The following is an 18,534-nucleotide window of genomic DNA, read 5'->3' on the forward strand; positions in this document are numbered from 1 at the left end:
CAGGGAGGCTTATATCAGTGCTCCACTTATTTACATACATTTAATGAAATTGTATTAAAATATGTTGAGATCCTGTCCATAGAGCCAAGGTATAAGCTATATTTTAGTGTTAAGTTGATTCAGTTCTGTTTTTTAACCACCACACAGGATCTCATTTAGAATGAAATCCCATCATTGCCATCCCCTCAACTACAAATCCCAGAGATCCTTGCCGGGGCTTAATCTGGTCATATGACCAGGCAGCAGGAGCAGGTGGTTCTCGGTCACATGATGTTGTTAGCCGAGGCTGAGGAGCAGCAACATCTGAGCTGAATCAAAGCCCACATCACTCCCCTACATTGAAAGGTAAAGCTGGAGGAATCCCTCCTTTTCACCCTGTGTTTTTCTGCCTTTAGTGACGGATGCTGCAGCCTCACACAGAGACAAGGGGAGGAAGAGGAGGAGGAGAGGGGAGGAGATAGGAGGCAGGGATGAGGGGGATGGGAGGCCATCAGGATGCCTCTCCGGTGCTCTCTTTACACAACAAGGAAGCACAGATGTTTGTAGTGTGTAAATCTATCTGCTGTAAACATGTTGTGCCTGAGGATGTGCGTGAGGAGTGTGTGTCTTTGGAAGGAGCTCATATTGTTGGAGACATGCAGAAATATGACAGAGAGAAGGGATGGCTGAGTGAGTGTGTTACAACCAGTTCCTCTTTTAACATAAGAGCTATCTGTTGTTCTTTTGGCAGGAAGCCACATATGGATGGATGGATGCTTCCTGCTTTTTGTTTTCCTCCTATTCTCCATTCCACTCAGGTCTTTGAAATGTTTTTAGGAGCAGTATTCTAATGTAGGTTGAGTATCTTTTTATGATTTACTCTGTTGACAAAATCAGGTAGGCTAAAATATAACCATAAAATCACATGTTGAAATGGGTTCAGCTCTGAACTTTTTAATCTTTGAGGGAGACCAATATTCATCACATAATGCCGGGTTCACACTACACCAGAATCAAGCTGATTTTGGGTATGTTCAATATTTACGATGGGAATCCTGTTGTGTGTGGAGAACCCAGAGGACAGCTGATGACGCAGTCACGTGGGAAAGAACGATAGCTAATAGATGGATGAATTGATCCGTGGAAATAGACACAAATTTCAAATTTTTCTGGTGATGGTCAGCATGAAATCAATTCTTATGGAATCCAAGTAACTAGAGGAGATCGGGGTGGATGGGTGGGACTTTCACCCAGGAGACTCGTGTTCATGTCCCGTGTGAAACCAGAAGTCAAAGTTGATTTATTTTTCTAGTTACGCCACTACCAAAGTAATTCTAACCCAAACTGCGATCTTTTCTTAGAGCTAACTAAGTAGTTTTATTTTGAAAAGACTGGAGCGGAATTGGACAAGTGCATCACGTGTTGCTGGACATTCGTAGGAAAACGCACAAAAAAAAGGGGAAATTTGTGTCTATGTACACGAATCAAATAGATTAAGTCTTGTGACTATTTCACTAAGTGCCGTGAGACTGCGTTGAATAGACAAACACTGGACTTTCAACCAGGAGACCGGTGTTTGTGTCTCAAAGTGTCGTTGAGTGATTTTGAAGTTACGTTAGTGACACTTGTGACGGGTTCTCTGTACTCATGTTACGTTGTTTACATACAGATTTTACTTAGTTTACGTACTTATTTTAAGCCAAACTATGATGTGTTTCCTGAACCTAACTAAGTAGTTTTGTTACTTAAACAAAAGCGTGACCATTTCAGGGTGACAACATGATGTTGAATGACACAAAAAGTCTAAAATGGCGCGATATTTACATGATGAGATCAGGTTGAAAATGTGCAGGGTGCATTTGTTGCTGAGAGTGGCGTACAGTACGTGCATGTAGGGGTCTGCTGACCTGGCTGGCTGTATCATTTAGACAAAGTTACATTTATCATACAGTATACATAATCAAGATATTTTAAGACGGCTTCACTTCCCTGATTTCTGTAGAGAAATAATACAAAAATGAAATCCAGAATACAACAGGACAAAAGAAAAACTACAAGAGAGGAAATGGAATAAATGAATGTTTTCTGAATATGTACTATGAAACTGAAATCTATACAGAAGGGCCTGTAGTGAGTGTAGGTGTACTGTGCGTGTGTGTTGCAAATATGATTCACCGTATCACATGTTCCATTTACACATTACATAACTCATAAAAGTTAGAAAAGCAGATGAGTGTTTGCTCGAGTTTATTAATATAATCTGAACTCTCCATATTCTTTTGGCATGTCTGAAATGAATTGTTACTCCGTGGTGCGTTCGCCAGAGAATACGTAACAGGATGTTGAATGGTGGGTGTTCTCTCCGTGACTCATTGCTCATCTAGTCGATCTGGACGGCAGATCGCTCTCTCTTACCACTCTCACTTTTTTTTCATCTTGCTATTTGTTATTCTAGTTGCTATTTGATTATCTGCTGGTTTGTCATGATTATTCAATGATGATTCAGTGTATCACATTATGAGTGAATACATTTCTATACTAGACCCAACCATGGTTTTTGGGAGATGGGGAGTGGGTCACACTGTAAAGGTTTTTCTGTCTCACAGCGTTTGTTTAATGACGTGTAGGTGAAGCCATTTAACAATCACTAACATGTACTACAGTGTGCAGACTTGTCCCCACCTAACCTTAGAACTCTCCTCATGCTCCTGAATCAATTACTTTCCCATAAAACTAATCTGCATTCTCAATTACATTTTTAGGGAAACATGTTTTCTCCCGGATTACGGTCACAGGTTTAAACACGCGGTTAACGTTGTAAATTTAAATGAAAAGGAGCTGCTCAAATCTCTGTTTGCAGTTTTTCTAAAAGGCACTTTTTTATTTATTTTATTCTGAAGATTCTGTCTTGTTTTCTTTTATTTGAAATGTAGGCTTTAAGTTAATTTTACCAGGACTCATTTCCATTTATGGTAAAGATAGATATTGGTATTCCACACAAGTTCAATGTGTCTGTTTGTTAAAAATATCCTACTTTGAGAATTGAACGATATGGAAATGTACGTTGACATTTCAGTAACATTTTAAATTTGATTGGATATCCCTGCTGTAGGAGGAGCCGTCTGACTTAAGACAAGGCAAACATGCACAATAGCAGAGCCGTAGAACTGGCACACCAGAATGGAATGCAGCCATTAATGTTATCAGTTGACAAGTTATATCATTCATATCTTTACATAAAACCAACGGATCAAATGACTACGTGTGATGTGAAAGCTTGCAGTGACAAAGTCTTTATGTGACGAGTCATGACCCGACTCTACAGGTCCCCTCAGAACAAGGGAGGATTTGAGCATCTTTCAGTTCATTGTCTTGGTTTTACTGTTTTTGGTTCAGTCTTTCAGTTCTCATCAACCTTCATCCAGTAGCAGCTGTTTTCAGTGAACGCTAACGACTAGCTTGTGAACATAGTGAAGCATTCAGCAGCTAAGGAGACAGGTATTTTTCTCAGGAGTTGGTGAAGTGAGTATTGGACTTATATTTATTGTGTGGCCAGAAACACAATTCCAAATGAATGCTAATGTTGCTCCGTAACTACTTGACATATAAATATGCAATCTTTTGCTAGCATGTTGCCTTTGTTAAAGGGACTGTTTGTAACTTCTTACATGTATAAATCATTGCTGGTCGGTGTCCCATGCGCGCTCCCGTGTGTCTCCGCTGTTCAGACTCAGACTCCAACACAAACTACAGTGAAGCACCAAAACCTCTTGGTTGTATCTAGTGAAGCCCGTCTGTTAAACAGTGTTGGCCGCGGTCAGAGGACGCGGGGGAGACCGTAGCTTTGGTCTCCAGGACCGGAGTCTCTGCTGTACTCTGCTCCTCTGCCTGCCTTCACTCACACACCGCGCTCCTTCTCGCTCTCTCTCTCCACCTCTCACGTGCATGCTGCTCACTCCACACTGCAGAGTTAGTTTAGCTCTGAGAATATCTAGTGAATGTACAGTGGACGTTTGTGCAGAAATAACTGCAGCAGCTCCTCCAGACCAACAGAGGTTTCCCGTGTCTTGTGAAGTGACGGGGCTCCGCAGAGAGAAACGTTATCGTCTCCGACCAAAACTCCGGTGTCTCCCCCGTTCCCTCCGGCCGCGGTCGGGAGGCTGAGGCAGGAAAAGCCAACACTAGGATCAGCATTGATTCATGGAGAGACCTTGGTCTGGTCAGCTAACATTACTGCCAAGCAGCTGAAATATAGAGTGATATTGTTGTTTTAGCTGCTGCATTTAATGTTGTTGTTGACCTATTAATCTTGAAATATGAAGGTAGACTCACATACAAAAAATCTAAAGACAAAGGAGTGATGCAGAAACCTGTAATCAGGATTGCTATTTGCGGCTCAGAAAGCTTAGCCAGAAAACTGCAGCCAGTGAAGCCTGGAGCTCTTGCTACTAACTGAAAACAGTGCAGACCTGTGCATCCTGGTGGCTGTCACTAATGGACCTTATGATCATGTGTGCATTATGTTATACAATATAAACTGCAAACTTGGAAATGCCCCTTGCATTGTGTTACAGTTTTATTGCTTTGCTCAAACAATGTAATAAACCTTAAACCTCAAAAGCAGACAGTGTACTCTGGGTTTGTCAACCACCTACGCACCTCTGACTCCTTTTTAGGGTCGCCCAATTCTCCTGACCGCAGCAATAATGGAGCATTTCTTGTTGTCTCATCAATCAGAGTAAAAAACATTTGAGGTAACAGTGTATACAGTTGGTCTGGATTGAAGTGCGTCGTATTGAAATCTCCACAGAGACACTCAGCCGTGTCAGCATGACATGAGACCTCCATCACATTTGTGAATAATGTTTACGTATGGCTCCCATTCAGAACTGCCATCTGCTGTGGTGTTTGCACAAATGCACGCTCATCCTTTGGCACACAGTCACACTGTGTTGATCGTTTGCTTTTGCTTGGTACTGTGTGATTATTTCAGCAGTCATAACACTAAGAGCAGCTCTACTATCCAGCAACCGTCATACAGGCAACAGTAAACATTCTCCCACCGCCAATGTATGTATATGTGTTTACATTATGTACTTTTCACCCGGGGCAAAATTCAATGTATAGTAATAAACACATTGGTCTGACCAATTGGCATCATACCCCATGTTTTGTGAGAATGTCTGAAGCACCGAAATGTAAGAGATCAAGAGAACATCTGACTTCTTTCCTATTTGTTAGTATTATGAGGGCTGTCAAAGTTAGCGTGATAATAACGCGTTAATGCAAATTCGTTTTAATGCCACTAATTTCTTGAACGCATTGACGCAACTTGTGATTTTTGATTGTCGAAGCAGGCTAGAGATTATGGAATCCATCGGTACCAACTCTGTCATACCAGCTTATCACAAAGGAGGTTAAATAACGCTCCAAACTTATGCTACATTTTGGTGAGGAACAACTGGCATGGGCATTTTCAAAGGGGTCCCTTGACCTCTGACCTCCAGATCAGTGAATGTAAATGGGTTCTATGGGTACCCACGAGTCTCCCCTTTACAGACATGCCCACTTTATGATAATCACATGCAGTTCGGAGCAAGTCATAGTCAAGTCAGCACACTGACACACTGACAGCTGTTGTTGCCTGTTGGGCTGCAGTTTGCTATGTTATGATGGGAGCATATTGTTTTATACTAAATGCTTCTCAACACTTTTCATTTAAAACTAACTAAATAAATGAAGCTATGTTATGCACTGGGAACTGTGATGGAAATGTTCTCTGCTGCAATTTTAACTCATGGGCCACACACTGTGTCTTTTTCTAGAGCTCTCACCGCATCTGATGGTCTTCCTCAGCAGATGGAGTTTGCTCAGTTCTCATGGAGATGACTCAGTTCTCATCACATGACCCAAGTATGGGTGTCTAAGTAGAGGTGTCTCCATGACAACTATGCAAACTCTATCCGCAGAGGAAGACTGTCAGATTGCAGTTTAAAGCTCCAGAAAATCTAGTAAGTGAACTTGAGGTGAGATTCTTTTTTTCAAACTGCACATAGTCATTGTCACTTAGTCATATTACTTCTATTACTATTACTAGGGAAGTAACAGTACACACAATTCACGGTTCGGTATGTACCTCGGCTTTGGGGTCACGGTTCGATATGTTTTCGGTTCAATAGAGAAGACAAAGAAAATAACTTTATTTTGAAAATGTTAACCTTCTACAGTTGATCATTGGCCATAATTCTTACTTTAAAAATTAAGGCAGTCAAATACTGGCATATTATCAAAACAAATAAATTAATAAATAACTAAATAACAGAAATGTCTAATATAAATGCCAAAATGACCAATCATCGGTATTTGATGTGTTGTGAGTGAAAGCGGGTTGTTCTGCACATTGGAAAACATGGAAGGAGATCATGTCGGCTGTTTCCCCTGCTCTTCTACATTATATAATAGCGCAGTCGCACTGCGCTATTATGAAATTAAATCATAATTTAATGTATTGATTTGTGTACACAGACACGGATTTCACATTTATTTCCTCCTTTGCCAGTTTGTGAGTGTATTTTAACAATCAGGGTCACTTTGACAGCTGACATAATAGATATATGTTTTTCTTTTCAACATGATAGGAGGGTTAAATAACTATATTTCACTGCAGTGCAGGCTGTTCTCATTCACTGTCGGTACCTATGAAAAGTAATGCACTATAACTCGTAAATAACCTACGTAATTGTGAGCCAGGACGTACAGGCTGCCTCTGAGGAAGTCTCAAGGTGACTCGACATAAAGAATGACAAAGTCTGCATTGGGAGGAAGTGGTGGAGGATGGATGGGTCAAACAAACACAGGACTTTCACCCTTAGGGACGGCTGTTTGTGTCCTGTGTGAAACCAAGTCAACACTTATTATACCTTACTTTTGTTACATAACTTACATACTTAACTAACGCCACATACGTAACTTAGGTATCGTACTTATTTTAAACCAAACTCTTTTGAAGTACGGTTGTTTGGTAAACAACAGGTTGCACAGGCTCACTGATCGATTGTGTTGCTGGACATTCATAGGAGAACGCGTGAAAAATGAAAAAAATAAAAAACTTTTGTAAGATATTATACGAACCGTTGTATGATGATACGTTGTATGATGATACGTTGTCCAGTGACCTTCAACAAGCAAGCAAATAGGCAAAACGACCAATGAAAGAGAAATAGCATTGGATTATCCATATGGGAAACAAACGCATCAAAAAACAACAGTAGAAACTGATTTTGAATGTGCGGGAGAGTTTTACAAAAAGAACATCAACATTTAATGAATTGTCATGATTTATGAATTGAATGAATTAACTGATTCATGCCTACTGGAGCATGGACCCATTTCGGACACTCCATGAGCGTTGCATATCTACAACGCACACTAAATATCTCACAGACAGATTGCCATGAAAATTCGAAAGCCCATTCATGTTAGCTATAAGATAACCCATCTCCCATGGCCTTGCCTGTAGCACCAGCATGTTGTTTGTTATGTACAACACTAATGTTGCAGGTTTAATACACATCGTAGCCTCCAGCACGGCTTTGCACCTTCACTGTTATGACACAAAATGGGAATGCCTTTTTTATCCAACTTTTTCTTCCTCCTATCAGGAAATGATGTTGAGAATGAGCATTGTAGCTCACCTAATAGCTTGAGTAAGTGACTTGAATGCTGGATGACAACTGAGACCCTTTAGTAAGGACATTTTTCTGGATTTAATTTGTGGATTCAGGGAGACAAGAGGCCTTGCCGTTAGAGATAACAAGGCCAGGCTCTGTGATGTGTGAATAATAGCCGGACAGAGGTTTAGACATCATTAGAATAATCAGTCCTGATGTGGTCGGAGATGCACGGCAGTACAGGAGAGCCTACTGATGGGTTGATAGTACACTAATTACGATGCTGCTGGTGCACTGTTTTCTTTTTTGTCAATGCAGACATACTCTGATCCAACCTCTGTCTGTTTCCTCTTAATATGCCCATTAGATTTCATTCATCTTTAGTTCCTTATTCATTAGACTTCCTTTTTCTCCTGCGTGGATCGGGCTGTATTGTGGTGGTGTTCTGTTAGACAGTTTTGCTTGAGCAACTTGGTTTTAAAAAAAAGACAGAAATGTTATGTGTTGTTGTTTTTTGGAGGTTTCTCCCTTAAGCTGATGTAAAACAGTCGAGCTTTTGGGAACAGTTTAGCTGCGGCTCATTGCTGCTGGAGAGCATTCAGCATGTTTGAGGTCTTATCGTATTCCACTACTCATCTCGCTGTCTGCCGAATTGGAAACCCCATTGATCATATCAGATTGGTTAAGTAATTGATTGTTACTGGTTATTAACCTCCCAGAACTTTGGACCTGCTTGCCAGCCACTGAGAACAGCCTGTAATCAGTCACAAATGGCAGCCGCTAATGAAATTAGTTCCTGGTTCTGCCTCACAACTTTGTTTGTTCCACAAAGTATTGGCAAGGGCATAGAGATGCCATGGTTTACTCTCCCCAGAGAATGGAGTGATAGAACAACAGAATGCAGATAATGAGCTGCTGTGTCTGTGTTGTCTCTTTGTAATTACTCATGTGTCTGACCGAAATATAAAAGATGAGGACATGGAAACTTCTCCTTGCAACAGTTGGTATAATGTCTGCAGTGTCACTGCAGACATACGGCCTGAGGAATGTTGAGGCCAATATTGGGCCGTGTGCATATTTGACAGAGTGTTGTCTCTTTGATCTGGTCCAATGTTATTTTCCTTTTTTTTTCTTTTTTTCTTACAAAGTGGTCATCGGTACTCTTCAAACATACTGTATGTGATAGGGCTGTCAAAGTTAACACCATAATAACGCGTTAACGCAAATTAATTTTAACGCCACTAATTTTTCAGTCAATCTTTCGGGCGGGCTCGGTTTAAAGGTAGAGTCAAGATAGCATCATATGAAACTAGAAAAACCTAAAGAATCCCTTGGTACCATCCTTTTTATACAAGCTTTTTGCATAGAAGGCTAAAAAACGCTCCAAACTTGCACTAAATTTTGGCGAGGAAAAACTGGCATGACCATTTTCAAAGGGATCCGTTGACCTCTGACCTCAAAATATGTGAATGAAAATGGAGAGTCTCCCCTTTACAGACATGCACACTTTATGATAATCACATGCAGCACACTGACAGCTGTTGTTGCCTGTTGGGCTGCAGTTTGCCATGTTATGATTTGAGTATATTTTTATATGTCTCTGTCGATAAAGGAATAAAAGATGGAGGATAAGATTTGTCCAGACCGTCGTAAGCACTGTGTGAAAAAGCTCAATCCCCTCTATTTCAGTGAGGCCGGTGCATTGGTACAGCAGGTGTGCTGATGCAGAGGGCTCCTGCAAAAATATGCAGGGTCATCCAGCAAAAGAGTTGCACCTGGCTCAACTACAGCTGCAATGCAACGCAAGGTTGGCCAATTGCCCCCTTTGCTTAGTCCCGCCCCTCGAATGCAGACTGGCCAATCACAGTGTAGCATTGGCCAGCTCTGGCCAGGGTCAGGGTTAATATTATATTCCGTTTCTGCCAATAGATCCCCCAAATTGTTACACATTGGTCCTTTAAAGCTTACAAATGCTACTAATTAGCATAAAGCCCAATACGACTGGTCTGCACAGCTGCCTTTGTCATTGTAATTTCATTTCTTCAAAGTTCTCTTTCATGTGTACTTTCCTCCATTTCGTCCACCTGCCTCATCTCTCTACCAGGCTCTGCGGAGCCAATTTGATAGCAATATAATCAATCGTGTTTGCTTTCAAAGTATTCCACTGATTTGCCTGAGCTTATCAGTCAGCCAAAGCAGCCTGATTGCTCCCCAAAGCATGACCGGATGACTGCTGGGCTTTGTGTTTGGAAAGGCCTCCGATTATCTCGTCATAACCAGAGAGTGAAATCCATTCACTCAAGAGTCAGCTTTTGTTGAGGCTTGACTGAGACGCATCTTATCATCTGGTACCAACTATTCGGCTTCATGACATGTGAAATCTTAAAATTAGGGAATGTAAAAGATAAAGTGAAGGTCCAGCATTACCAGTATGTGTTAGGGTGATACATTAATATCCCCCAGTGGCTTTGGAGTGCCTCGCATGAGGCGATTTAGGGCCTCAAGACGGTTTCAATACTGGGGTGTGTGTGTTTGTGCATGCTGAGGTCTTTTCCTCACAACTGGGGTTGTGTAGCCATGGTGACGGCTGTGAGGGTCTGTGAGAAAGCAATCTCCAGGAAGTCATAGCCGCGGGATGAAGCATATGTGGCATGAGGATGGCACCAGAAGGCCGCGTCGTCGATGTCCATTTGGCCATCTGTTGTGGTCCTGCAGCCAGGCCCAGGAAGCCCCCCAGAAACCACACAGGAAGAACGACATTTTCAAATGCCAGGGCCCGGGACAGCGCTCGTTTCCCCCGGGAGCTCCTCTGCACATCCCAGACACTGAGCTTCAGACGCTCTCAGTGGGACTTCCAGAAAACATCCTTGACTGGAGCGATGACTCCGTGCTGTGCATTTGTTGGTGTGCAGCATGAGACCGCTAGAGTGGAAGCGGCCACAGCGCGGCTCAGTCGTCGGCCAAAGATCATTACTCTTCCTTATCTCGGGCCAAGTCCTCAGGCTGCTCCACTCCGCTCCAAACAGGGAGCCCATTACCAGCCTGCTCACTGGAGGCCTGTCCCCATGGCCTGAGGAGACCTATTGGCATTCCACTGCTGGTTAGGGACAATATCTGTACTGCCGTCAGCACTACTACACTGTAAATGATATAAAATGCTCAGTGCGCTGTTGGATTTCTTGTGACATTGAAGCGGTGGCATGACGACATGGTAATGTGCAGGATGAGTAAAACACTATTTCAGGATACCTTTGGGACAATAATGTGTGTGGTTGTTTTAGTTTTTCTTGTAAATGGCTGTTTCATATGGTTTCACATGTATTTTCTCTTGTCTCTTAATTATTTACAAACCAAGAAAATTAAATATGATATTTATTCACCAAAATGGGTCCATCTTAAAATGTTTACCCGTTATCATCTGGATGTTAGCGTTGCCATTGTGAGCGTGCCACTGTGCCAAAGTGCAGCCTCACAGAGCTGCTAGCATGGCTGTATACTCTTAAGAAGTCTTATTTGATTTCAACACACATGTTTTGATGCCATGTAGCCAACATCACCCACCTCTCTCCATCAATCCCCACCTCCCTCCTTCAACTTTCTCCTAAAGGGGCACTACACCAAATTTGCATGTCAAACTGGTTTACTCGTCATGGGGAGAACTACTTAGCCTGTGAAACAGTTGTAAATAATGTATAGAGTTATGCGACTTTGGAAAAAGTGAGGCCTACTTGAGGCGGGTGCAGCTTTGCAACATGTTCTCATCACAACTCGTCACTTAGGCCCTGTTTCCACCGCAGGAACTTTCCCCCGGAACTAAGAACCTTTTGAGAAACTCACTGCGTTTCGACCCCAGGGACCAGGGTCTAAATTAAGTTCCGGGGACAATATATGGGGTCTTTTTACCCCCCCAAAAGGCCCTGGTCAGGGGATAGTACTTTTGCGGTTTGCAGGATTACCATTGCTGATTGGTAAAACACACAAACACACACACACTCACACACACACACGCACACAGCACCGCTTCTTCAACTCATGTACCGCTTCATTCATGAACAAGGAAGTACTCTAGTATCAATTTAGGACCATTTTAGGATGAAGGAGAGGAGGGAGAGAGCAGCAGTGCTTTGACTGAGAGTAAAACTCTTATTTTCTGATTGTTTCATGGCGGTTACGTTCTAAAGCACAAATAAATAACTGTCAAACACCCAACAGATGATTTACTGTGGAGACACACGCGCTTAGTTTCATTTTCGATAAATATCGTCGCAGTGGGATAAAACGTTTCTTTTTTTTTAAGGTTTATTTTTTTCCAATGTGTGTTTCTTTTTTTTTTTTAGATGAAACAGACACACTGAACTGCAGGCTGTAGAGATTAACCCTGTCACCACCAGCGGCCCTCGTCCCATGTCAGGCTGTAGAGATTAACCCTGTCACCACCAGCGGCCCTCGTCCCATGTCAGGCTGTAGAGTTGAACCCTGTCACCACCAGCGGCCCTCGTCCCATGTCAGGCTGTAGAGATTAACCCTGTCACCACCAGCGGCCCTCGTCCCATGTCAGGCTGTAGAGATTAACCCTGTCACCACCAGCGGCCCTCGTCCCATGTCAGGCTGTAGAGATTAACCCTGCCACCACCAGCGGCCCTCGTCCCATGTCAGGCTGTAGAGATTAACCCTGTCACCACCAGCGGCCCTCGTCCCATGTCAGGCTGTAGAGATTAACCCTGCCACCACCAGCGGCCCTCGTCCCATGTCAGGCTGTAGAGTTGAACCCTGTCACCACCAGCGGCCCTCGTCCCATGTCAGGCTGTAGAGTTGAACCCTGCCACCACCAGCGGCCCTCGTCCCATGTCATGTTACTTTTTCATACGCAAACAGACTAATTTGCTTAATCCTCAAAGGGCTTCAGACCGTGGTGGAAACACAGACAACAGTGGGCTGAAGGAACCTTTTAGTTCCTGGAAAAGTAGTTCCAGGGACTAAAAATCCTGTGAACTTTTGGTGCAAACCCAGCTATACTGACGCTTGGTCAGGACCCAGTGGCGTCACTTTCTAATGCACTGGATAGCCCAGCGCGTCACTCTATGATTGCTTAATGGTACATCTGGGCAACAAAACCACTTACTTAGGTTTAGGAAAAAAAACGTCATGGTTTGGCTTAAAATGTCTGTAAAGGGGAAAATGAAACTTAACGTTGTGAACACAAAGACAAACAACATGTCGTTGGTTTCACATGGGACATGAACAGCGCTCTCCCGGATGGAAGCCCCATGTTGGTTTTCACCTGATACAGTATTTTTAGGGTGGTAATGGCACAGCTCCGACAACCTGCTCTTTAAGGACTTGTTCAGCAGCAGTTCAATCAGGAGAGACTTCTTGAAATAAATGTATTGACATGGTGCATAATAATGTTTAGAAATGTGAAGTCTTTGGCCACTAGACCCCATTGCGACGTCATCAATCGTTTAGGGGGTAGAGATGAGTAGTAGAGGAATATCCCCCCGATGGAGTCTAGACACTGGTAGTGGTGGTGGTGGTGGTGAAGAGATGAAAGAGAAGGCCTGAAGATCTGGATGGATGTGATGTGTAGCGGGACTTCTGATGATGGTGGCGACCCTGGGCGCTGGATGTGAGGGTGGGGGGAGGGTCACATCAATTACGCACTGAAATGACAACAGACAGCAGCAAAGAGAACGGTTTAAAAGTTTGACAGCAATAATATGATACGGCTCACGGAGATCGTGGCAAAATCTGGCTGGTTTAACTCAGGGTTTTTTTTGTTCTTTTTTGTTTTACATTTTCATTTTTATTTATCATTATTGTAGGTCTATGGTACGACGGAGTATTAGGGCCACATTGAGGAAAAAATAATAATATGAGATTTCGAGAATAAAGTCATAATATTACGAGAAAATAAATCGTAGTATTATGAGAATAAAGTCATAACATTGGTATATATATGTATGGTAGTAAAGTAGTAGTAATTGAACGTGTTCTTTTTTTTTTCTCTTTAAGTTATGACTTTATTCTCAAAATCTCAGATTTGTTTTCCCCCTCAGTGTGGCCCCTACCTCTCTGCAAATGTTTTGCGACTACAGATTTCTTTTTTTTTTTTGCCTAAAATAGCTCTTTTGATAGTTAAGGTTGCTGACCGTTGGTTTAACTGAGAGAGTGAACGCTCATAGTCGGCTGATTAGTTGTAAGAGACTCAGAGAGAGAGAGAATGAATCTTCCTGAATGGACCTCCACTAAGCTTCATTTGTTGTAATATGGCTTCACATCCTGCGTCTGACATCTTTTGTTGAACCAAAAACACGTCCTCCTGACATATGGGTTGTGTTATTATGCTTCAGCCTTAACTATAATCCAACGTGTGCCTTCTGGTTATTTTCTTATTTGCTTTTTTTTCTCTCTCAAGGGCCGCCATTCTAAAAATACAATCAGCTGAGATAGCTGAATACGCTGAACTGAGATATGACTGTAGGTATGTGGGTGCGTGTTACACAACCCTGAGGTAACATAATGGCTACTTTTCTCAAAGGTCAGATGAAAAGAAGGCCAGATATATCTACTGCACGCTCCGCTGTCCTTTAGAGAAAAGGCCACAGACCAAATTGAGAGCGAGAGGGAGAGAGGCTGAAGAAAAAAAGAGCAGAACAGTTCTTATGCACAGATTAGTGAGAGGAGTTTGTGGAATAATGAACAGTCTCCCCTTAGGACCATCACCTGCTCCACGCCGCATTCGTATGCATGCGAGGCAGCGACGTGTGGCAGAAAACTCTCATCCTGCCATCGACAATCCAATCAAATAAGTGCAGAGAGGACAACCTTTTTGGTCCTTTCAAACAAATGAAAGCAGCGTATATAGCGCTTTAGCTCTCTGACTCAAGGTCACCTTTCACTAAAGCGCTCCTGTCTCGCTGTGGGACATGTAGGCTCCCCGTCTGTACAGCGTTATTGATAATTGTCCGGCTGAACTGCATGTGTAATGCCCGGACACCTGCCTCACTAATAAAGATACAGCTGGTTCCTTTCAGACACAACAACAGCTTATGGATTGTTCCAACGATCTGACCTAAAGCTGAAAGGATATTTCCTGCCTTTGATATTAATCCTGTAGTCACCAATTTAACTGCTGTGATCTGGGAGTTTTTGGAGCAAACCGTTCTAGCGACTCAACGAGAGGAACTCCCAACTGGGGAGCTACTTACCTTCCAAGGCTTTTTTCTGTTTGCATTCGTGTGATTGAGTGACGTTAGGCGGCAAGCGCTGCTCGCACACTTCTCTAGCTGGGAGATCAGTAAGCTCACTACATTCCATGATCTCTTTAGGCTTTTTTAGGGCGTTGATCAGTAGAGCATGAAGCCATAATGTCTCAACTTCCGACTGGAAAAGTACCCGGATCTTCCAGCGATCTTCCGCATCCATTGGGCCCACGGAGCAGGCGCAGTAGCGTCCGCTCATTCCCATGGCTCGGTCACGGGGTCACAGTCATCACGCATTCGTCACAATTTGCTAACGCCGCCTCCCAGCCCTCGCTCCAGCCTCGGTCTGGGTCTCATTCACATGAACGGAGGAAGGAAAATAACTCTGGATTCGGCTATTAGTGCATTTTTCAACTTTTTGAACCTAATGATTTAAATAAGGCTATTAGAGTGTTCACTGGGTACAACTGGGAAGTTGATTCACCTCAAAAAAATAGTGAGAGACGTCTCTTTCCCAATGTAAGTCTATGGGAAAAAGTATTTTTTGGCCAGATGGCATCACGTGACGGACACCGAAGTTGCAGTACCGCCGTTTGGCCACTACGAAAATTGGGATCAACGACCGGCGCTCTTCCTGGGGGGGTTGGGTTGCGCAGCTGAGAAAGTTTGTGACCCGGCTGCCATGTTGAATACAGTCAAGTCATTTTACAGCTAAACAGTGCACTACAAGATGAGGAGAGAAATAGGCATTACAGTAACAGAATATTGATTCATATTTGATCAGCGCTGCCTAGTTTGACCGTTTGATCGGAGTTCACGAGTTTCGCGAGCAGAGATTGACAGCTGCTGTAGAAAGTGCTCGGCTCTGATTGGTTGTTTTCCTTTGACGCTGTGAAATCTTGTAGATGCCGTTAGGAGCACCGGAGGACACAGAGGCACATGATTTATTTCACAGATTATTTGTCTCATGCACAACTGTCAGGATATAGCGACAGTTTTATATTAAAAATATATATATATATATATATTAAAATAAAACGTATCATATTTGTTCAAAGTTACCGACTGCAGCTTTAACCATAGAGGTGGCAGACTACACAATGGCCATATGAATCATGTTTGTAACTTTCATTTGTAATCGTTTTGAAAGGCACTAAATTATCTTTTTTAAAATGGCTTCTTTGGTTTGAGGCAGTTATTTCTCTTGTATTTTCCTCCCAGATCCCAGAGATCAGATTATCTGACAAACAACGAGCTCCGCGATATCCGTCTCCGACATGATTGCCCTCCCGGCCCCGTACAATCATGCTATGCAGATGGCATTTATCTCTGCACCCGTTTTCATCACCTCTGCAGTTCCTGTGGGTGAAAGTTTCAGACATCTTCCCTCCATACACACGGAAGGAGACTGTTTTCTTATATAAGTTGATACATTTTGACTTTCTGAATTCTTTAAATTGATATTTCTTTAATCTTTGGCTGCTCCAACCATTTCTGTGCCTCAAGTGCCTCCGGCAATCATAGGACTGTCAGACAAATTGAATAATGTCTCTTTTTTTTTTTCATCATCACCTTTCAAGATTTGTAAAAACAGTTTTTTGAGAGCCAGAGTAAAGGCAATTCTTGGATGTTGGCAATGGCAATGTTTTATTTTTATTGTGTCCCAGTAGATGCAGGTGGCTTGGATTCTGTCTGGTGCTGGGATCAATCATAAGGCAACCAGCAGGCTGAGAGACAGGTGATGCACTTCTGCACAAAGTCTAAGCTTTGTAGTAAAAGTGGACAATGTGTTGATTTTTTTTTTCTCTATGGAGACTAAATGTATTCTTTAAAGAGTGTTTGGCTGTGGAGTGTTACTTCTCCAAACTTTTCGTGCAAGCAAAGCTGCTGTGGAAATAGAAATAATATTGATGGTTGACTTAAATCTTAGTGGGTGAAGCCAAAGAGCAGTTTTTCTTGTCATATAAGTTAGAAATCCAAACAAAGAGGGTAGAAAAACATCACTAGCTGGTTTCTGAAGGATGTTTTGAAGAGTTTGGATTTGTAGCTCACCACTGTCTTTGTCTTCTGCTACTCATCTGTCAATCATAGCATATCCCCATTTGATGTCACAGACTCTAACAGACGCTATATTGGCAGCAGAAAAAAAACAAAACGTTGCATCTTAAAGGGACTGTTTGTAAGAATCAGAAATGTCTTGTTAACTCCTCCTCCTCCAAATCCTACACACTGCTCCTTTAATAGCCGCTTCAGACTACACGATATCAGCCCGATTATAGCCCGTCAAGGCCGTCGTAGGCTGTCGACTCGGATGTGGAACGATAAATGAGTGTTTATATATAGCGGGTCCTCTAAACGGAGCCATCCGCCATGTTTCTGCAGTAGCCCAGAACAGAACCAAACACTGGCTCGAGAGAGCCTTTCACGTTTTTACGTTTACTTGAAGGCCACCGTAGTTGGCGGAGGGTTTCTTTATTGCTGCAACAAAATAGGAAGCATGTTTTTTTTTTTACATTTAGCATTTCTAGATGAATATATTTTAGCTAAGGTGTGCCGTTCTTTAAACTCGCAAATAGTCCAAATTCAAGGTGGGTCGATACCGTGAAATAAATACATTTAAAGTAGGGCTGTCAATCGATTCAAATATTTAATCGTGATTAATCACATGATTGTTCATGCTTAATTGCAATTAATCACAAATTAATCGCACATTGTTTTATCTGTTCAGATTGACCTTAAAGGGAGATTTGCCAAGTATTTAATATTCTTATCAACATGAGAGTGGGAAAATATGCTGCTTTGAACAAATGTATGTACATATTTATTATTCAATTATCAATTAACAACACAAATCAATGACAGATATTGATCCAGAAACCCTCACAGGTACTGCATTTAGCATAAAACAATATGCTCCAATCATAACATGTCAAACTGCAGCCCAACAGGCAACAACAGCTGTCAGTGTGTCAGTGTGCTGATTTGACTATGACTTGCCCCAAACTGCATGTGATGATCATAAAGTGGGCATGTCTGTAAAGGGGAGACTCGTGGGTACCCATAGAACCCATTTACATTCACTGATCTAGAGGTCAGAGGTCAAGGGACCCCTTTGAAAATGGACATGCCAATTTTTCCTCTGCAAAATTTAGTGTAAGTTTGGAGCGTTATTTAACCTCCTTCATGACAAGCTAGCATGACATGGTTGGTATCTTCACTCTAGCTTTAAAACTGAGCCGCTACAACCTAAAAATCACAAGTTGTATTAATGCATTATCGCGTTAACTTTGACAGCCCTAAGTTAAAGATGAGCTATTAAATGAAACTGCACATTAATGGACCCTGAATTGATCCACAACTGTCACACAGAGCAAAAGATTCCTTCTCCCCAAAGCACAAGTTATTGTCTGAAAAACTGTTTTACTCAAGCAAAACTTCAAGCAATGGTGAAAGGGCTGTATCGATATATGTGGCTTGTGTTATTGACCTGCTGCAGCACAGGGATGTGCGGGAAGGTTGATGCGCTTCCATGCCAGTCACATCTGCTTCACTTCTTCTTACTGGCTCGGTAGCCAAGGCCACCTCACTCAGCGTCATCTCCTCTGTTGAAGGTGTCTCTTTCAGCTTATCAGCTCCCAGACGGAGCGGCCGTCTCCATGGTTTCCAAACCCAATTAAAGAGGT

General features: G+C 42.5%; 1 protein-coding gene across 2 annotated transcripts in view; it reads left to right on the plus strand.

Annotated features, from left to right (window-relative positions):
- The first annotated feature begins 206 nt into the window (after positions 1-206).
- tsnare1 (T-SNARE Domain Containing 1) overlaps positions 207-18,534 on the plus strand; it is a 151,976-nt gene continuing 133,648 nt past the window's right edge. The window contains exon 1 of one of the 2 annotated variants that reach the window (XM_074652601.1): positions 207-345. Coding sequence is in view for 1 of the 2 variants with exons in the window: in XM_074652600.1 (XP_074508701.1) it covers positions 662-669 (8 nt within the window). In the remaining variant the exon portion in view is untranslated. Of the gene's footprint in view, positions 346-646; positions 670-18,534 lie in introns of those variants that run through there. The other variant, XM_074652600.1, reaches the window with a different exon arrangement.

The sequence above is a fragment of the Sebastes fasciatus genome, chromosome 12 (genome assembly GCF_043250625.1).
Source record: "Sebastes fasciatus isolate fSebFas1 chromosome 12, fSebFas1.pri, whole genome shotgun sequence".
Lineage (NCBI taxonomy): Eukaryota > Metazoa > Chordata > Actinopteri > Perciformes > Sebastidae > Sebastes > Sebastes fasciatus.